This window comes from Vipera berus, assembly GCF_964194415.1.
Source record: "Vipera berus genome assembly, chromosome: Z".
NCBI classification, from domain to species: Eukaryota; Metazoa; Chordata; class Lepidosauria; order Squamata; family Viperidae; genus Vipera; species Vipera berus.
In genome coordinates, this window is record NC_138205.1 from 125,376,344 (window position 1) to 125,395,251 (window position 18,908).

Genomic DNA, 18,908 nt, shown 5'->3' on the forward strand with positions numbered 1-18,908 from the left:
TCCTTATGTATTTTCCCATAAAACTGGATTTATTTGATAGGATTTACAAAATCCAAGGACTATCTGTATTCTATGTAAGCGTTAGATTTATATCCCACCTTCTTCCCCAAGGTGCCTGGGATGTTTATCTGAAGGTTTCCCATCATTTTATCCCAACCACAAAGACCTTTGAGGCAGGCTGAGAAAGAGCAGCCTAAAGTCACTTTGTGTTGGTCTTTGAGCTAGGCCAGGAAATAGTCACTGGAAGATCAGATGAATTTACTTTATTGTTGTACAGTCTAGTAAAAGAATCTTGAAAGCCTACATGAGTTCCTCTCTACTTGTGTTATACCAAAGAGAAACAAGAAAATTTTATTTTTGAGATACTGTTTCTTTTCATTTCCCCAGGCCTGAGTAGCCATGTTTTTTTCTATAATGATTCATCCATTCTCTTATCAAAGTTATCTCTATGTGCTTCTACATCTAGTAACGTTCCATGGTTGAGGGTGGATTTCAACCTAAGTCTCCAGAGCTTTGTCCACCAACTTTAACCTTAACCTTAACTATTACCTGTTACTTTTTGCTGTTGATCCATCTCTCTTTCCAAAAGATGCCTCAAGCTACTTTTTAATTAATTTCCCAGTGGTGATTCCTAGCATCAGATCTGCTTTGGCTGTAAATCTTGTCTGTCTGTCTTGACCACAGAAGCAAACTGCACAATGATTTTGTTTCCCAAAACAAAATGACAGATCTTTTTTCTTTTTCTTTTCAGATCCTGTCGGACGTCTTTAGTGTTCCAGTGTACACAATTGACACTGCTAATTCAGCCTGTTTGGGTTCTGCTTACAGGGCCATTCATGGTAAGTCAACCAGAAGACTTTCTAAGCATGGGGCACCCGGCAGTACAGGTAGACTCCCAACTTATGACCAGTTGTTTAGCAACCATTACAACAATTATACATAACTGAAAAAAGTGACTTACAAGTGGTCTTCACACTTACAATTGTCACAGCATTTCCATGATCACATGATCAAAATTCAGATGCTGGGCAACCAGCATGTATTCAAGACAGTTGTCGTGTCCCAGGGTCACGTGACTGCTATTTTCCACATTCTCAGCCAGCTTCCAACAAGCAAAGTCAATGAAGTTGGATTCATTTAACAGCCATGAGGTTCAATTAACAACCATGGTGATTCATTTAATGATCCCAGCGAAAAAGGTCATAAGATCTGGCATGACTCGCCTAATAGCCACCTGGTTTAGTGATGGAATTTACAGTCTGAATTGTTGGTCGTAAGTCGAGGATTACCTTGTGCCCCTTAGATGGGTCTCAAGCATACATTGGTCTTCTTGCATGCTGTAATGGCCACTTGGATCAGGATGCCTTGCCCTGATCAAATTTAATCCTCAAGGAAGAATCTTTAGGCTATAAACGGTGTTTCATCTTCTGCTCTGGTAGTTATCTTCACCGGATTTATTTACTTATTGGTTGGCTTTCTTAGGCTATTTATTTCATTGATACTTCAAGCCCAACTCACAAAACAAAACAACTCAGGGTGCCTTACAATGAGTCAGAAGCATAAAAACAAAAAAACGATTGTGTCTCTAGATATAATCAGCATCCCCTCCCCCTCAAATAAAATAATAAAACAATTAAGGCTAACCATCACTTATTCCATTCAAGATTTTTCATTTTGGAGTTGGGACCTTCTCACAGCAGTAGCAATAGCACTTAGACTTTGTATACTTTCCCACAGTGCTTTGCAGCACTCTCTGAGGGATTCACAATTTCAGCCTATTGCCCACAACAATATGGGTCCTCATTTTAATGATATCAGAAGGATGGAAGGCTCAGTCAACCTTGAGCTTCCTCAGGATTGAACTCCAGAGTTTGGGCAGTTTGCCTGCAATACCGCATTCTAACCACTGCACCACCACAACTCATGAAAGACTGTCATGATGTTTCATGGCTAGCATTGATTCCTGGCTCTCGCCTCCCTTAAAAAATCACCCAGTAAACCAGCAAGAGAAGTTTGGAGTAAGGCAGAAGGTCAGTGGGCTGGGTTTCCACCCCCCCTTTCATTGGGCCATCTTGTCTCCCTAACCTTCAGCCTTGGTTTGCTAGCACCCCAGTTCTACATTCCAGATTTTTGCACATCCCACTCCTATTGGTATGATCCATACAGGTAGTCCTTGACTTGAAACGATTCATCTAGAGCAGGGGTAGGCAACCTTGGCTCTTTTATGACTCGTGGACTTCAACTCCCAGAATTCCTGAGCCAGCCATGCTGAGGGGAAATGGAGAGGTTGCCATGCTGGCTCAGGAATTCTGGGAGTTGAAGTCCACAAGTCATAAAAGAGCCAAGGTTGCCTACCCCTGGTCTAGTGAGTGTTCAACATTACAACAGCACTGAAATAAGTGACTTATGACCATTTTTCACACTTAACGGCCACTGTAGCATCCCCGTGCTCATGTGATTAAAATTCAGACGCTTGGCAATTGTCTCATATTTATGACAGTTGCAGTGTCTCAGGGTCACGTCATCCCCTTTTGCGACCTTCTGACAAGCAAAGTCAATGGGGGAAGCCAGACTCACTTAACAAACGTGTTACTAGCTTAACAGCTGCAGTGATTCACTTAACAACGGTGGCAAAAAAGGTGGTGAAAGTGGGGCAAAACCCACTCAACAAATGTCTCACTCAGCAACACAAATTTTGGGCTCAGTTGTGGTCGTAAGTTGAGGTCTACCTGTTTTGCAAAGTGAGAGGAATCAGAGAAATGTAGGTGGTTTATTAGGAGGGCCCCTTACAGGGAAAAAAATGCTAGCCTTTCCCCCATGGCCTTTTCTGCTTAAGTTGGCCGTGCGCCTCCATGAATCTATCACTCCTAGTCTTCATCCACTGATGGGCAGCCTATGTATGAAGGATGAGGCTGCTATGTTGGGGAAGCTGAGATAACCACAGCTATACAACGATGAAGGCGGGTGTTTTTAAATAGGACCTTATCTGTGCATTTTTTAAAATGGTGATTGTTTCTCAGAGCAATACATTTCTGGTAACCAGGCTTATAAAAAGATACGATTGTAGCTGCTAATGCTAAATCAACCTTTGTGGGAGAGCCCTGTGTTTTCCCAGAATTCCCAAGGGTCACGTAAAGTTTGAAAAACCGTGGCCTAGACTTTGGTGAGGAAAAACCCAACCCTCCCAAAGTAGTTTTCTTAGACTTGGATGTACCACAAGACAAGTTGTATGAGTGTGTTTGAATGGGTACACTAATAGGGCTAATCCTCCGGATCAGATCCTGAATCCTGGCCTGTGGCCTTGTTTATAAGGCTGAATTAAAGTTTTCCCTTCGTGATGCTCCTTTTTAAAAGAAAAAAAAACACGGGTCTGGACCTTCAATTTATTCCTTCTTTATCATTCCGCTTCCCCTGGCTGCCTTATCATCATTCTTCAGCCATCACTGATATTGTTGAACTTGCAACTATGTGTCCAGCTTTACCCTCCGTGGGACAAATTGAATTATTGACCCAGATGTGATCTCTGAGACCCCACATGCCTAGATCCCTGCATTTGAAAATAAAATCTTTGCACTTTATCCTTCACTTCTGAGGACTGACCCGTCTGGGGAAGATCAATGCAATGTGTATGTCTGCCAAGCAGTTCAGACAATCCCTCATCTTGTTTCTCCTCATTGATCTTCTGGGTAGGACTGGTGGCAGAGACAGGACTGTCCTTGAACGATGTTGTGAAATCAGCACCGGGCCCCCGATTAGCTGCTACTCCAGCTGCTGGCGCAAGTCAGGTGAGCAAGTGGCCTTTATTTCTTTTTCCCTTGGTCCTGTTTGCTTTGAAATTGCAATGGTCACGCAGGTAGTCCTTGACTTACAACCATTCAGTTGTCTTCCGAGTGAGATTCAAGGTACTGGTAATGGTGTTCAAGGCCCTACATGGCATGGGTCCGGAGTACCTCAGGGATCACCTGCTGCTGGCATCAACTTCCCTCCGCCCTGTGCGTTCCCACAGAGAGGGCCTCCTCAGGGTGCCACCGGTCAGAGAATGTCATCTGGTGTCCCCCAGGGGGAGGGCCTTCTCTGTGGGCGCCCCGGAGCTATGGAATCGGTTACCGGTCGAGCTCCGGATGGCGCCCGACCTTCGCTCCTTCCGACGCGATCTGAAGACTCACTTATTTGAACAAGCCGGCCTGGCCTGATGGGGGATGGGTTGGGATTTTATTGTTGTTTTTAATATATCTATTTATTGTTTTAGTTTGGGCATTGTGTTTAATTCTTTTTTAACTTTTGTACCTTTGTATTTTTATATGTTTGCCCTGTTCACCGCCCTGAGTCCCTCGGGAGAAGGGCGGTATAACAAATAAAATTATTAATTAATTAATTAATTAATTTATCCCAAAGGTGCTTTTTCAAGAGGCAACTGGACTTCCTTTGTTTTTCCCTTGTAGGTGTTCCGCTTCTCATCATTCTCAATTTCTCCTCTTGGATGAGAAGCGAAGCGTCTTCAAGGAAAAACAGCGAAAGTCCAGTTGCCTCTTGAAAAAGCACCTTTGGGACAACCCTGGCCTGGCTGACCATAGGCATTTGACCGTTCATTTAATGACCATTTGAAATTACAACAGCACTGGAAAAAAACAACTTGTGTCTAGTGACCACTCTTAAGACTGGGACAGCATCCCGAGAGTCGCTTGATCAAAATTTAGTTGCTTGGCAACTGGCATGTATTTAGGATGGCTGCAGTGTCCCAGGATCATGTGATCCCCAGTGGCAACCTTCAAGGAAGTCAATGGGAGAAGCCAATTTTTCTTAAGGACAGCGTGATTCGCTTAAGAGCTTTGGTGAGTCACTTAACAACTGTGGCTGAAAAGCTCATAATATTGAGCATGACTCATTTAACAACCAATGATGGTTGTTGGTAATGAAACATCTGCAAGAAAACCATCAAGCTCAGAGAGCACCATGGACTCCTCACTTAACAACCGCCTTGCTTAGCCATGGAAATTCTGGTCCCAACAGTGGCCAAACATCAAGGACTACCTGTAAGTATTATGGCAATTGTTCATTTGTAATGAATTTGGAAGCTTTTGAGTCCTTCTGAGGAACAGCTAGGACAGTGATGGCGAACCTTTTTTGAGACCAAGGGCCCCAAAACCGCCCCTGCCCCTGCCCCCGCCCCATCCCCGGCATGAAGATGGGAGCTATGAGAAGACAGAACAAATGAAAAGTGAGTGCATTGTGGTGTATACGTACATGATACATATTTTTTAGGGTTGAGGCAGGCAACAGGATGCCCTCCAGATGTTTTGAACTATGCAATCCCCTGCTGCTGGACAGATTGGGTGAGGCATATATTTAAAACATCTAGGAGCCATCAGGCTGCTTACCTATATTTTAGAGCAGGAGTCTTCAAACTTGGCCCTTTTATGACTTGTGGACTTCAAGTCCCAGAATTCTAGCTGAGGAATTCTGGGAGTTGAAGTCTACAAGTCATAAAAGGACCAAGTTTGAAGACCCCTATTTTAGAGCATTCATTGAAGAAGCAACTTTCCCACAAAAATGTATTTCCTGGTGAATCCCAACCTCATTTTATGATGTATTATGAATGCACTGTCCCAAGCTTACTACTTGAGTTATACATGTGCTGTAGAACTCCAAGCCAGCAGTGAATTCTGACTGCCTAGCTGAAGGAGAGATTAATGCAGACGGGCATTTTTTGTGTGTCTGCCATTGTGCATCTGGATGAACTTCTCAGGGATGTGGTTGGAATATCAAATTACATTGGACAAACCCTTGGGCTATCCATATGCCTGTCTTCCTTGTGCTGTGTCTCTACTTAGCTTGATGGTAAAATGTCAATCCTGGTCTTCCTGTGTCATGGAGAAGACAACTTTCAATGTCCCCCCACTGTGTCTCCGTAGCCCCCCTCATTTTCCTGTGATAGAAATCTGTATATTTTGCCTGCTGGCTTTATGGATTCCTCCATGAGCATCACAGTGGCAGAAGCCAGAGAGTTTGCCAATAATCCAGAAAACTGCAAGGGAAGTTTATAATCTGATGAGTCAGTTTAGTTCTGTTTTTAACAGGCTGCATCTCCTTGTCTATCTGATTCCGTTCTGTTGAGTTTAGCAGCTTTCATTTAAGTGATGGTTCTTTTTATAAACCTCAAAGTCGACCAGAGGTTAAGTGCTGTCTTCTCTGTAAAATAACTGTGTGAAGTGTTGTCTTGATCAGAGCCCCTCCAGTTTGCTTTCAGGGTAAAATAGGTGTTTTCAGCAAGAAAAGAAATGCAAAAAGACACTTTCATATAAATAACCTTCAAAAGGCAGAATTTACATGGGTTTGTATTTGTTTATATACATCCATGTAAGTTTTGTCCCCCCACCTCATAGCTGACTGGGTTTTTTTTGTTCTTGTTTTTGAATGGGTAGAATTAATTTATGGAAAAGTGTTATTTCTGGATGGCATCAAGTTACACAGAGACAATTTCTGCAGTCCTTGACATTCAGCAGTGCCTGTAGGAGGCCTCCAGATTGGTGTAGATAATTGGTAATCCTCAACATACAACCATTCATTTAGTGACCATTTGAATGGCACGGGGAAAAAATGACTTATAACAGATGCTCACACTTCCAACTGTTACAGCATCCCCATGGTCACGTGATCAAGATTCAGGCACTTGGCAACCAGCGTGTATTTAAAATTATTTGCAGTATCCCAGGGTTACGTGATCACCACTTGTGACCTTCCCAGCCAGCTTCCGACAAGCAAAGCCAATGGGAGAAACCAGATTTGCTTAACAATCATGTGATGCACTTACCAACTGCAGTGACTCGTTTAACAACTGCCGCAAAAAAGGTCAAAAAATTGGGAGCAACCACTTGCTTAGCAACAGAAATTTTGGTCCCAATTGTGATCATAAGTTGAGATCTTCCTGTATAAGGAACATAGTTTTTTAAATCAAATGATGATTCGCCATCAATCCTGGAATGAAAACTGGATCTTGGTACTGAGCCAGCTTTGTCTCTAATATCCATTTGGACCATGGCTAGGGATATAAATAACTTTAAACAGGCCTCTATGTGAATTTCTGGGGTGTCACGGATATACTCACTAAAATTGCTGCTAAGAACATTTATTTTATTTTTATTTTTTTTATTTTAATTCCATTTATATCCCGCCCTTCTCCGAAGACTCAGGGCGGCTTACAAGCTTAGCAGTAGCCTTCATTCTATGTATATGCCTGCTTATTAGGGCTTTCATACACCCCCCAAGCGGCATTATTACAAAGTCAGCTTAATTGCCCCCAACAATCTGGGTCCTCATTTTACCTACCTCGGAAGGATGGAAGGCTGAGTCAACCTTGAGCCTGGTGGGACTCGAACCTGCACTAATTGCAGGCAGCTGGTGTTACTGAAGGAGGCATTAGCCCACTGCTCCACCAAGTTATTTGTTTAACTTTTTAACATAGCTGATCACCAAAGTCTCAACGTGGTTTACTATAAATAGTTATACTCTGCAGGTAGTCCTTAACTTGCAACCAAAACTGTGCTCGAAATTATGGCTGCAAGTTGTGCCGGTTGTTAAACAGATCATCATATCACCACACCAACTTTATGATCTTTTTAGCAATGGTTGTTAAATGAATCCTGCACTCATTATGCGAATGCATTGCCCACAATGGGTTTTTTTTTTTTTGCTGGAAGCTGGAAGTAAAAGCTAGTTTCCAGCAGAAAACAACCACCCATTGTGGTCATGTGACTGTGGGATGCTGCAAATGGTTGTAAATGCAAGTTGGGCTGCCAAGGATCCAAAATGGGATCACATGACCAGGAGGAGGGGGGGCTATTAGAATTCTGGATCATAAGTACCTTTTTTGGAGCCTGTTGTAACTTTGAATAGTTGCTAAGCAACTGGTTGTAGGCAGATGATTACCTGTACCTTCTAGATTCCCCCTTGAATGTTCGATCTCTGAAATCAAAACAGTTAATCCTCGATTTAGGACCACACCATTTCTGAACCCAAAATTTCTGTTGCTGAGTGAGACATTCGTTAAGTGAAATTTGCCCCTTTTTACGACATTTCTTGCCAAACTTGTTAAGTGAATCAGTGCAGTTGTTAAATTAGTAACATGGTTGTTAAATGAATCTGGATTCCACGTTGACTTTGCTTGTCAGAAGGTTGCAAAACACGATCACATGACCTCCGGGACACTGCAACCGTCATAAATGGGAGCCATTTGCCAAGTGTCTGAATTTTGGTCATGTGACCATGGGGATGCTGCCACGGCCGTGTGAAAATGGTCTTCTTTTTTTCAGTTCTGTGTAACTTTGAACAGTCGCTAAATGAACTGTTATAAGTTAAGGATCACCTGTACTTTGCACATACACTGGTACCTTGACATTCCAACTGTTTTGAAACTCATAGAATTTGGTATTCAACACATTTTGACGCAAACATTTTATCCCGGTACTCGTTGTTTGTTTGGTACTCAACACACAAGGTAGAACTTGTCGTCAGCTGCCTTGTGACTCACTACATTCTAGTCCCCGCGTTATGACCATCATTGAGCCCCATCTTTCTGTCGCTAAGTGAGGCAGTCGGTTAGCGAGCTGCTCCCCCTTTGACGACCTTTCTCGCCAGCGTGGTTAAGCGAATTGCTGCCGTTGTGGTGAGTCAGGCGAATCCGGCTCCCCCATTGGCTTTGCCGGACAGAAGGTCGCAAAAAAGGACGGTCGCCTTTTTTGGGTGGTTTTTGTCATTTTTAATATATGTATTTACTGTTTTTAGTTGGGCATATGTTTAATTTTCTTTTAACTTTTGTATTTTTGTATTTTTTATACATCTGCCCTGTTCACCGCCCTGAGTCCTTCGGGAGAAGGGCGGTATATAAATAAAATTATTATTATTATTATTATTATTATTATTATTATTATTATTATTATTATTATTATTATTATTATTATTATTATTATTATTATTATTATTATTATTATTATTATTATTATTCCTTATGGGAAAAGTGTGTTTTCTGCTCATCATTTTTAGTACCCATTGCAACTCCCGGAACCAATTAATGATGGGTAACGAGGGTACCACTGTACAAAAATATCAGACCTTTTGCTAGGTGACTCACGTGCTGCTGTGTAGGACAGGGGGAATGGCCGTGAAGGACTACCAAGACAATGGTCAGATAAGAGGGGGCAGAGCTTGGACCAAGAAAAAAAAACTTGAAAAACCATTTCAGAGAAGCCCCCCTCTACACAAAAATAACTGAAAGGAAGGGGGGGGAACACATTCAATCTTTTGAGATTCTGTTACTGTAGCTGTTACAATAAAAATAGTCCTGACCTACATAGCCATCACTTTCTTAATTTGTTCTGCTTTGTAGGGCCCACAACCGTTGTGCAATTCTGAAGGAGCACATCCTCTTAGACTTGTTAATTACTTGATCATCACAGCAACATGTCATTCTTCTAATACAATTTGCTACATACACTGCATTCCTGGTCTATCAACTTATCCCCAACAGGCTTGTTTGGAAATAATGAACAAAGGTCCAGGAACTTTTGATAAGCAGAAAAAAAAAGAAGAAACTATACAGGTAGTCCTCAGTTTACAACAACTGAACCCAAATTTTCCATGGCTGTGCAAGATGCCCCGTTTTACAACCTTTTTTGCCACTAGTGAATGACTGCAGTTGTTAAATTAGCAACACAGTTGTAAAGTGAATCTGACTTCCCCATTGACTTTGCTTATCAGAAGGTCGCATAACCTTGGGACAGCTCAATAATAATAAATACATACCAGTTGCCAAGCATCTGAATTTTGATCATATGAACGTGGGAATGCTGCAACGGTTGTGTGAAAAATAGTCACAAGCCACTTTTTTTTTGCTGCCGTTGTAACTTTGAGTGGTCATTAAATGAATGGTTGTAAGTTGGGGACCGCCAATAATGAAAGAATTCCAGCAATAGCTATACATCCAAAATAAATCCATACTGTATAAAATAGCAATAACAAGAGCACTTAGACTTATATACCACTTCACAGGGGATATAAGCTCTCTCTAAGCAGTTTACAGAATCAGCCTATTGCTCCCCGACAATCTGGGTCCTCATTTTACCAACCACGGAAGGATGGAAGGCTGAGTCGACCTTGAACCTTGAGTTAAACCTGTTCAGTTTTTACATCACCTTCTCCTGCTTTCATTCTGCAGTGAGTAGACAGTAGACAGAATTTCCTAAGAGTTTCCATCTATCACTTCTCTTGGTAATGGAGTAGTCTGATAATGGGTTATATTCTTCCAACAGTTTGAGCAGGGGTGTCAACGTATCATAACTTTTTTTCCATTGCCGGCAATGGGATGGACACGGTTTCGGCATGATGCAGCCGGCCCATGGGCCGACAGTTTGACACCCCTGAGTCTGAGTATAACTACAAGCAAGCAACTCTTGATTGTGAGATTGGAGCAGGAAGTTTCTAACACGCTTGCAGGCCGTATTCCTTTCCCTCTGGTCTCTTTTGTGCTATCTCCCTAGCATCTGCCAGGTGGATCTTACCAGCTTGCAACTCATCTGCATGTGCCCATCACCAGCTGATCTTCTAGACAGAATGGTGTATGACCAAAACAGTTCTCTAGTCTTTGTCTTGCTATGAGAGGAGTGGGAGGTGGTATCTAGCTCTAGGTCTTAGTCCCAGGAAGAGAAGCAACATGTGGAAATCAAATGGTTGAGGAACTGTCTCCCATCACAGATATAAAGCCACGGAGAATTTTTACTAACTAAGCTAGAAGGAGATTCCTGTCTTTTGTGACTGGGATTCTTGCTGAAGGCCCACATTTATCATGATGACGATGATGTAGGTTTGGAAGAGCTGGCCCGAAGCAGCTGATCCTTCTTCCCCTCAGCTGCAAATGAATAGGGTGTTAAAAAGGCCATCCGATGGTAATTAACTTTTGCTCATTATCCATCTAGGCGAGGTTGGAATGAGCAGCTGAGCCCATGAAGTTTTCTGCATTTTGTTCCAGGAAATCTGTTGAAGTTATCACTCTTGGTGCTTCCCTCCTCGCGCCCCCCCCCCACCACCATTGAGAGGAGATAAAGGAAGATTTGGAAGTATTTCTTTTTGAAAAGGAAGATTAATCCAGAACAGTGGGCATGACTGAAATAACTCGGGAGATTTATTTATTTAAGTATGTGCTAACAGACAGTCAGAAGCCATTATGGCCACATTAAAATGCTGGAGTAGTTTAGCAATCTATTAAAACTGGAGATGCTTGGCTTGTTGGTTAATTAAGCCAAAAGGTGCACGTACGTACAGATTCACACAAGTCGCAGGCCCTACAAAATGGCCTAACAACTTTTAACAAGCACAATAATTTTCTTGTTTCTTCAGATGTGAATGCCAACTTGGCTAACGGGAAATGTGAGTAGGGCGAAAGCTTTAAATTCCTGCCCTTCCTTCCTTCTCGTTCATTTTAGGTATGCTTAGTCTTCACCTTTGAGTCATTGAAGAACTCAGCAAATGAGTACAGGTGTTCTTTGATATACAACCATTTGTGTAGTGACTGTTTGAGATTACAGCAGCATTGAAAAAAGTGAGTTATGACTAGCTTTCACACTAATGACCATGGCAGCATCCCCAAGGTCATGTGATCAAAATTCAGGCATTTGGCAATCTGGCATGTCCCAGGGTCACATGATCACTATTTCCCAGCTGGACTTTGACAAACAAAATCAATGGGGGAAGCCAGATTTACTTAACAACTGCAGTGATTCATTTAGCAGCTGGCAAAAAAGTTCGTAAAATGGGGCAAAATTCACTGAAGAGCTGCCTTGCTTAGCAGTGCAAATATCTGGTTCAGCTGTAGCCATAAGTCGAGGATGTAGATGCATCCCTCACACCTGGAAGTAATTTTTCATATTTTCACAGAATCATAGAAGCGGGACCTTGGAGACCTTTTAATCTAGTTCCCCTCAAGGTCCTCGTATCTCTCCATACTTTTGATTTAAAACCTTCAGTGATGGGCATTGATAATTGCAGGAGACAGGTTTTTCCACTGATGAATAGCTCCCATGATTGGGACATCCCTTCCTATTCCAAGTTTCCCCATGTAAAGGTTTCACAGTCCGGCTCTATTTTTCCCCTCAGATGGTATAAATGATCAATTGACTACCTTCTTCCTGGATTCGAATATTGAATTTTAAGCTACGTAATGGAACATATGGCATTAGGCCATAATGCAGTGGTTTTGACTTAGCACATATGAAGTAAGAAGAGGGGTTCAACTTATTTTCTAATGCGCCCGAAGGCAGGACAAGAAGCAACGGATGGAAACTCATCAAGGAGAGAAGCAACCTGGAACTAAGTAGAAGCTTCCTGACAGTGAGAACAATTAACCAGTGGAACAACCTGCCTCCAGAAGTTGTGGGTGCTTCATGACTGGACGTTTTTGAGAAAAGAACGCCACCTCTCTGAAATGGTGTAAGGCAGGGGTGTCCAACTCAATTTCATTGAGGGCCGCATCAGCATTGCGGTTGCCCTCAGGGGGCTGGGTAGATGTGGCCTGGGTGGGCGTGGCCTACTGGGTGGGCGTGGCCAGCTCTACATCGTTTGCATCAAGGGTGCCTATGGGGGCCTGGGCAGGAGTGGGACAGATCTGAGGGTCTCTGGCAGAAGGAGGGTCTCTGGGCCAGGGCCAAGGCAGAGGGGGCCGTTCCCTCACTGTTTCCAGGATGGCTTCGCGGGCCACATGAAACCACTTCGCGGGCTGGATCCGGCCCCCGGGCCTTGTGTTTGACATGTCTGGTGTAAGGTCTCCTGCTTGAGCAGGGGGTTGGACTAGAAGACCTCCAAGATCCCTTCCAACTCTATTCTCATTGATTGACTGAACTCAACCATTGTAGTTTATGATGCAACACACTGTGGGAAATCTGTCATTAGCTGCTGTGGGTTTTGGGGGGGGTTCAACTGTGGTCGTAAGTCAAGGACTACCTGTATCTATAATGGTATGTAGGAATGACCTCGGGAGATAGGAGGAAGAACTACAGACTAGAACAGAGGCCCCCAACCTTTTGGGCAGCAGGGACCGGTTCCGTGGAGAGAGGTTTTTCGTGGATCGGAGGGGAGGGGGCATGATTTTGTGTGCTGCCTGCATCTTGCGGATGGGGTGTTGCTGGCATGCTGCAGCCTAGCACTGGTCCACGGACCAGGCGTTGGGGATCCCTGGACAAGACAATAGTCAGATAAGAGGCAGCTGAGCCCACAGAAGGAATGGGGCCATCACATCTCAGAAGAAACCCTGCCTAGTTTCTCAGGCTGTAAAGGGGGGAGAAGTGTACTTTCAGACTTGCAATATTGTGTTATTGTAACCTTACAATCAGGTTAGAGCTAGTACTTCTAGAGCGCACTTCTTGCCTGTACTACCATCAATCTTGCAAGTCTGAAATACCATTACTGACCATCTGAAGATGTTGGTCAACTGCTGAATGAAATGTTCTGCAGAGCAAAGCAATGGCAAAACTTATTGTTTTGCTTTTCTGCAGTGATGCAAGGTAAGGCTTTAAATTCCAACTTGTGCTCCTAAAGAATTTGTTTTTATTTATTGCAGTTGATAAGCAGTTAATCAACTCAAACTCAAGCAGTCAGCCAAATTTTCTCTTTTGGCAATCTCATCATTGACTGATATGGGCAGCCATAGAAATTGAACAAACAAACAAATAAATTAAAACACGGAGAATATTTGGAGAAAAACCGTGGTGGCTTAGTGGTTTGAATGCAGTATTGCAGGCAAACTGATTGGCTTGAGGTTGACTCAGCCTTCCCTCCTTCCCAGGTTAGTAAAACGAGGACCCGGATTGTTGTGGGCAAATAGGCTGACTCTGTAAACCACTCAGGGCTGTAAAGCACTGTGAAGCGGTATATAAGTCCAAGTACTATTGCTATGGCTATTTGTAGTCGAGGGTTGAAATGAGGGGATCTTAATGCTCTCTGAGCTTGGCTGTTTACTTCGTTTCATTACCCAAAGCACTGATGATGTTACCTAGTGGGGTAATGAAATGTCTGCAAGAAAGAAGCAAGCTTGGCGAGTACCAAGGACCCCTTAATCCTATCATGCCTTAGCTTTCTGTATAGGAACCAACTTAAGATTTAAAAAGGAAATCAACGCAGGAAGCAACTTGCCATATTTCAGGATTTGGGAGCTAAAAAGTTGGTTTGATATTTAAAGGAATTTAGAGAGTCAGGGGCTTCTAAGCTCTGGGGAGGTCAAAAACCATCAAAATGACAGTGGCAGCTCTGTGTTCAGAGACCCACCCCCTTTTTACCTGCCTCAATGCATGTTAAAAAAGGGCGGGGCTTTGATCAAGTGATTGCTGGCGCCCGTGGGGTTGTTTCGAACCCTGCTCCCAAGGCACCTTGCCAGGGTGCTAGGAAGAGGTGAACATTTAGATAAGATTTAACACCAGCAAAGAAATGCTTTATTTTCTTTCCACGCTAGCATGGATTTGAAACCAAAGGCAAGCGTCAGTTATTCATGCTAATGGCTGGGGTATCCATTGCAACAGATGCTTGAATTTTGCAAATTAGCACGTTAAAGCAGTCAAATCCAATAAAAGTCAAAAACACTGCAGCCTTAAATGTAGCTGTTCTTTTCATCTGACACTTTTAATTTAAAACCCAGTGGTTCACCCCTGTTTCTCTGAGTATGCCCATATATAAAGGCGTCATAATAAGGTTCCTTCTCCCTCTCTTTCCCCCCCCCCCTTTTCAGTTGTAAAAAAACAATAATGCTACTAATAAGATTTGCAGCCAAGAAGGAACACAGCGCTTGCAATTTTGGCAGCAAATTTTCCTTTCAGCTATAGGGGAGGCCGTTCTATTAAATCTCAGCTGGAAGAGAGCAAGCTGACTTTATCAAGGCTGCAGATAATCAAAGTGAGAATTAGTGAGGCTTGACTGTAGATATTTCAGTAAATAAAAGAGCTATTTTTGCCTGACATATTGATGCTCCTAATGTAACCATAAGTGCTTGTTCGGTAGTTTGCTGGTTGCAACATATATATATCCAAGGAAAATAAGATGTTCTACTTGGCTGGGAGGATGTGAAGGTTTGTTAGGGTAGTCAAGAACTTAAGAGATATTTTTTTTTTGTCTTCTGGGTCTCAGTTTTATGGAAGTCAGCTTCCCTCTCTTCTGCTTTTCTTTATCTTGGGGGGTGGTGGACAATTTTGGTGATTAAGAGACACAGACCCGTTGAGAAATTGCGCAAGGACATTGGTGGCTAATGATGCAAAGTGGATATAGTCATGTCTTGTGTGCAAATGAGGCCAGGATTTCCTGCGATGTCTTTATTTTTTTGATTTCTGGGGAGTGAGGGATGTGTTTGTTCCCTTCCCTTCTCTTTTTTTCCTTCTCTTCCTCCTTTCCCCCTTCTTTTTATTCTATTTTTTTCCTTCTCTTCCTTCTTCTGCTCTCCCTCTTTTTCCTTCTCTTTTTCTCCTTCTCTTTCTCCTCTTCCTCCTTTTCTTCCTCCTGTTTCTCTTTTACTCCTCTGACTTCTTCTGCTATTACTCTTTCTCCTCCTCCTCCTCCTCCTCCTCCTCCTCCTCCTCCTCCTTTTTCTCCTGTCATACACCATCACATACCCAATTCCAGCAACCGTTCCCTATATGTTTTAGCCTCCAGTCCCCCAATCATCTTTGTTGCTCTTCTCTGCACTCTTTCTAGAGTCTCGACATCTATTTTACATCGTGGTTACCAAAACTGGATGCAGTATTCCAGGTGTGGCCTTACCAAAGCATTGTAAAGTGGTATTAGTACTTCACGTGATCTTGATTCTATCCCTCTGTTAATGCAGCCTAGCACTGTGTTGGCTTTTTTGGCAGCTGCAGCACACTGCTGGCTCATATTGAAGTGATTGTCCACTAGGACTCCGAGATCCCTCTCATAATTACTACTATTGAGCAAGGTACCACCTATACTATACCTATGTATTTGATTTTTTCTGCCTAAATGTAGAACCTTACTTTTTTCACCATTGAATTTCATTTTGTTAGATAGTGCCCAGTGTTCGAGTCTGTCCAGATCCTCCTGTATCTTAAGCCTATCTTCTGGAGTATTGGCTATTCCTGCCAGCTTGGTGTCGTCTACAAATTTGATGAGTTCCCCATCTATCCCCTCATCCAAATCATTAATGAAGATGTTGAAGAGCACTGGGCCCAGAACAGAGCCCTGGGGCACCCCACTACACACTTCCTTCCATGTAGATGCGGTTCCATTGAGGACCACACGCTGAGTACGGCCTGTCAGCCAGCTACGAATCCATCTGGTGGTGATGCTATGTAACCCACATTTTTCTATCTTATCAAGTAGTAGGTTGTGATCTACTTTATCAAATGCCTTACTGAAGTCCAAGTAAATTATATCTACAGCATTCCTCTGGTCCACTAGTTTTGTCACCTGGTGAAAGATTCCTTCCTTCCTTCCTTCCTTCCTTCCTTCCTTCCTTCCTTCCTTCCTTCCTTCCTCCTTTCCTCCCTCCCTCCCTCCGTCCCATCCTTCCTCCTCCTCTTCTCCCCCCCTCTTTTTTTCCTATCCCTTTCTGTTTTCTTGTCCTTTCCTTACCCCTACTCCCATCCCTGCATCTTTCCCTATCTGTCCCTGTAATGTGAAGACAGAAAGGTCTTAACTGACAGGATAAAAAGCTACTCTCAATGCAGGGCTTAAAATAAGTGGGCTTGAGGTGGGACTAAGGAAGAACCTTAAAAAAAATGTCTCCGACAAACCTCTCCATAATTCACACACGATAAGGAGAGGAAGGAAGAAATAGATTCAGATTTTCAAGATTCTGTTACTACAGCTATTAAGAGTAAAAACAGTACTGATCTTTATGGGACATTGGTTTATCTATTTATCAAATTTACGTAACTGCCCGTCTCACTTATACAGCTACCTTGTAGGGCTGATACAGGCAATCTTCAACCAACAACCATTCATTTAGTGACTGGTGAGAGCGGTGAAAAAGTAACTTACATCCAGTCCTCACACTTATGACCATTGCAGCATCCCTATGGGCACATGAACAAAACTCAGGTGCTTGTCAAATGTCATGTATTTATGACAGTTTTAGTATCCTGGGACCATTTGAATGCCATTTGCGACCTCTCCACCCGATTTCTGATAAGCAAAGTCAATGGGGGGAAGCCAGATTCACTTAACGACCATGTGTTTCACTTAACAACTGCATTGATTTGCTTAACAACCCTGGGGAAAAAGGGTAGTAATATCAGGAACGAGTCACTCAGCAAACAGCTTGGTTAGTAACAAAATTTCTGATCCCAATTGTGGTAATTCAAGGACTACCTGTACTTAAAACATAGAACATCATAGTTGGAAGGGACCTTGGAGGTCTTCTAGCCCAACCCACTGCTCAAGCAGGAGACCCTATACCATTTCAGACAAGTGGCTGTCCAGTCTCTCCTTAAAAGCCTCCAGTGATGAAGCACCCTCAGCTTCTTCAGGCAAGTTGTTTCCGCTGGCTGATTGTTCTCACTGTCAGGAAGTTTCTCCTTAGTTCCAGGTTGCTTCTCTCCTCGGTTAGTTTCCATCCGTTGCTTCTTGTCCTGCCTTCAGGCGCTTTAGAGAATAGCTTGACTCCCTCTTCTTTGGGGCAGCCCCTCAAACTTCCTCTTTTTTCCTTCTGCACTTTACTTTTCTGGCCCTCTGCTACATTTTACTTACTTTTCTCACCACAACTTGGCAGAAAAACGTGTTATCTCTTGTCAGCAATTGTGTTTGGAGGAATGTGACCCCCAGAGTCTGTAGGCTAAATGATGACTCTTAAGTGAGTGACCAGCTGGGTCACTGTCTGCAGAAATATAAGCACCCTCCCTGCTTCCCCCCCCCCCAATTGGGTAGCAGAGAATAGGATTCAGAAGCAGTGAAATTGAGCATTGTTTCTGATTCTGGACTGTCTTGGTCAAAAGTCAGACAAACAAGTCCTTTCGTCAACTGTTTTTGTCTGATTGGGTCAAGGGACTCAGTCCCTACATGACAAAAAGGCTTGGGAAGAATGAACTCAGTGCATTAAAGTTGCCAAGGAAAGTTTAGGAGTTGCAGGACTGTGACTATGTGTTTTCCGTGATGCTTTTGTTTAGGTTTCTATGGCCTGAAGTTTCCATTCTCTAGTTTTTCTCTTCCTTCCTTCCTTCCTTCCTTCCTTCCTTCCTTCCTTCCTTCCTTCCTTCCTTCCTTCCTTCCTTCCTTCCTTCCTTCCTTCCTTCCTTCCTTCCTTCCTTCCTTCCTTCCTTCCTTCATCTCTTTGTCTTCCTTTCTTCCTTCTTTTTTCCCCCTTCCCTTTTCTCTCTAAAATATTAGGTATGACATTTTCCAGAAACACTTAACCTAATAGGTAAAGGTAAAGGTTCCCCCCGCACATGCGTGGTAGTCGTTTCCGACTCTAGGGGCCGGTGCTCATCTCCGTTTCAAAGCCGAAGAGCCAGCGCTTGTCCGAGGACGTCTCCGTGGTCATGTGGACGGCATGACTAGACGCCAAAGGCACACGGAACGCTGTTACCTTCCCACCGGAGTGGTCCCTATTTTTCTACTTGCATTTTTATGTGCTTTCGAACTGCTAGGTTGGCAGAAGCTGGGACGAGTAACAGGCGCTCACTCTGCTATGCGGCACTCGGGATTCGACCTGCCAAACTGCTGACCATCTGATTGACAAGCTCAGCGTCCTAACCCACTGAGCCACCGTGTCCCTTCTTAACCTAATAGACCTGAGGAAAAAGGAAAAAACTGGTGTTATTGGAATAGGGATCTCCTGTTTTGCCTCATCTAGATTGTCATCTGTATTTTTTTTCCAAACAGTTGGTGGCAACCTAATTACCTGCCTTAGAAGAAAATATTTCATC

The 18,908-nt window shown here is 43.2% G+C and overlaps 1 protein-coding gene across 2 annotated transcripts in view; it reads left to right on the forward strand.

The window, feature by feature from the left end:
* XYLB (xylulokinase) overlaps positions 1–18,908 on the forward strand; it is a 153,537-nt gene that overhangs the window by 125,702 nt on the left and 8,927 nt on the right. For both annotated transcript variants that reach the window (XM_081346545.1, XM_081346546.1), the window contains exons 17-18: positions 752–839; positions 3,691–3,785. In XM_081346545.1, coding sequence (XP_081202671.1) covers positions 752–839; positions 3,691–3,785 — 183 coding nt within the window. The remainder of the gene's footprint in view (positions 1–751; positions 840–3,690; positions 3,786–18,908) is intronic.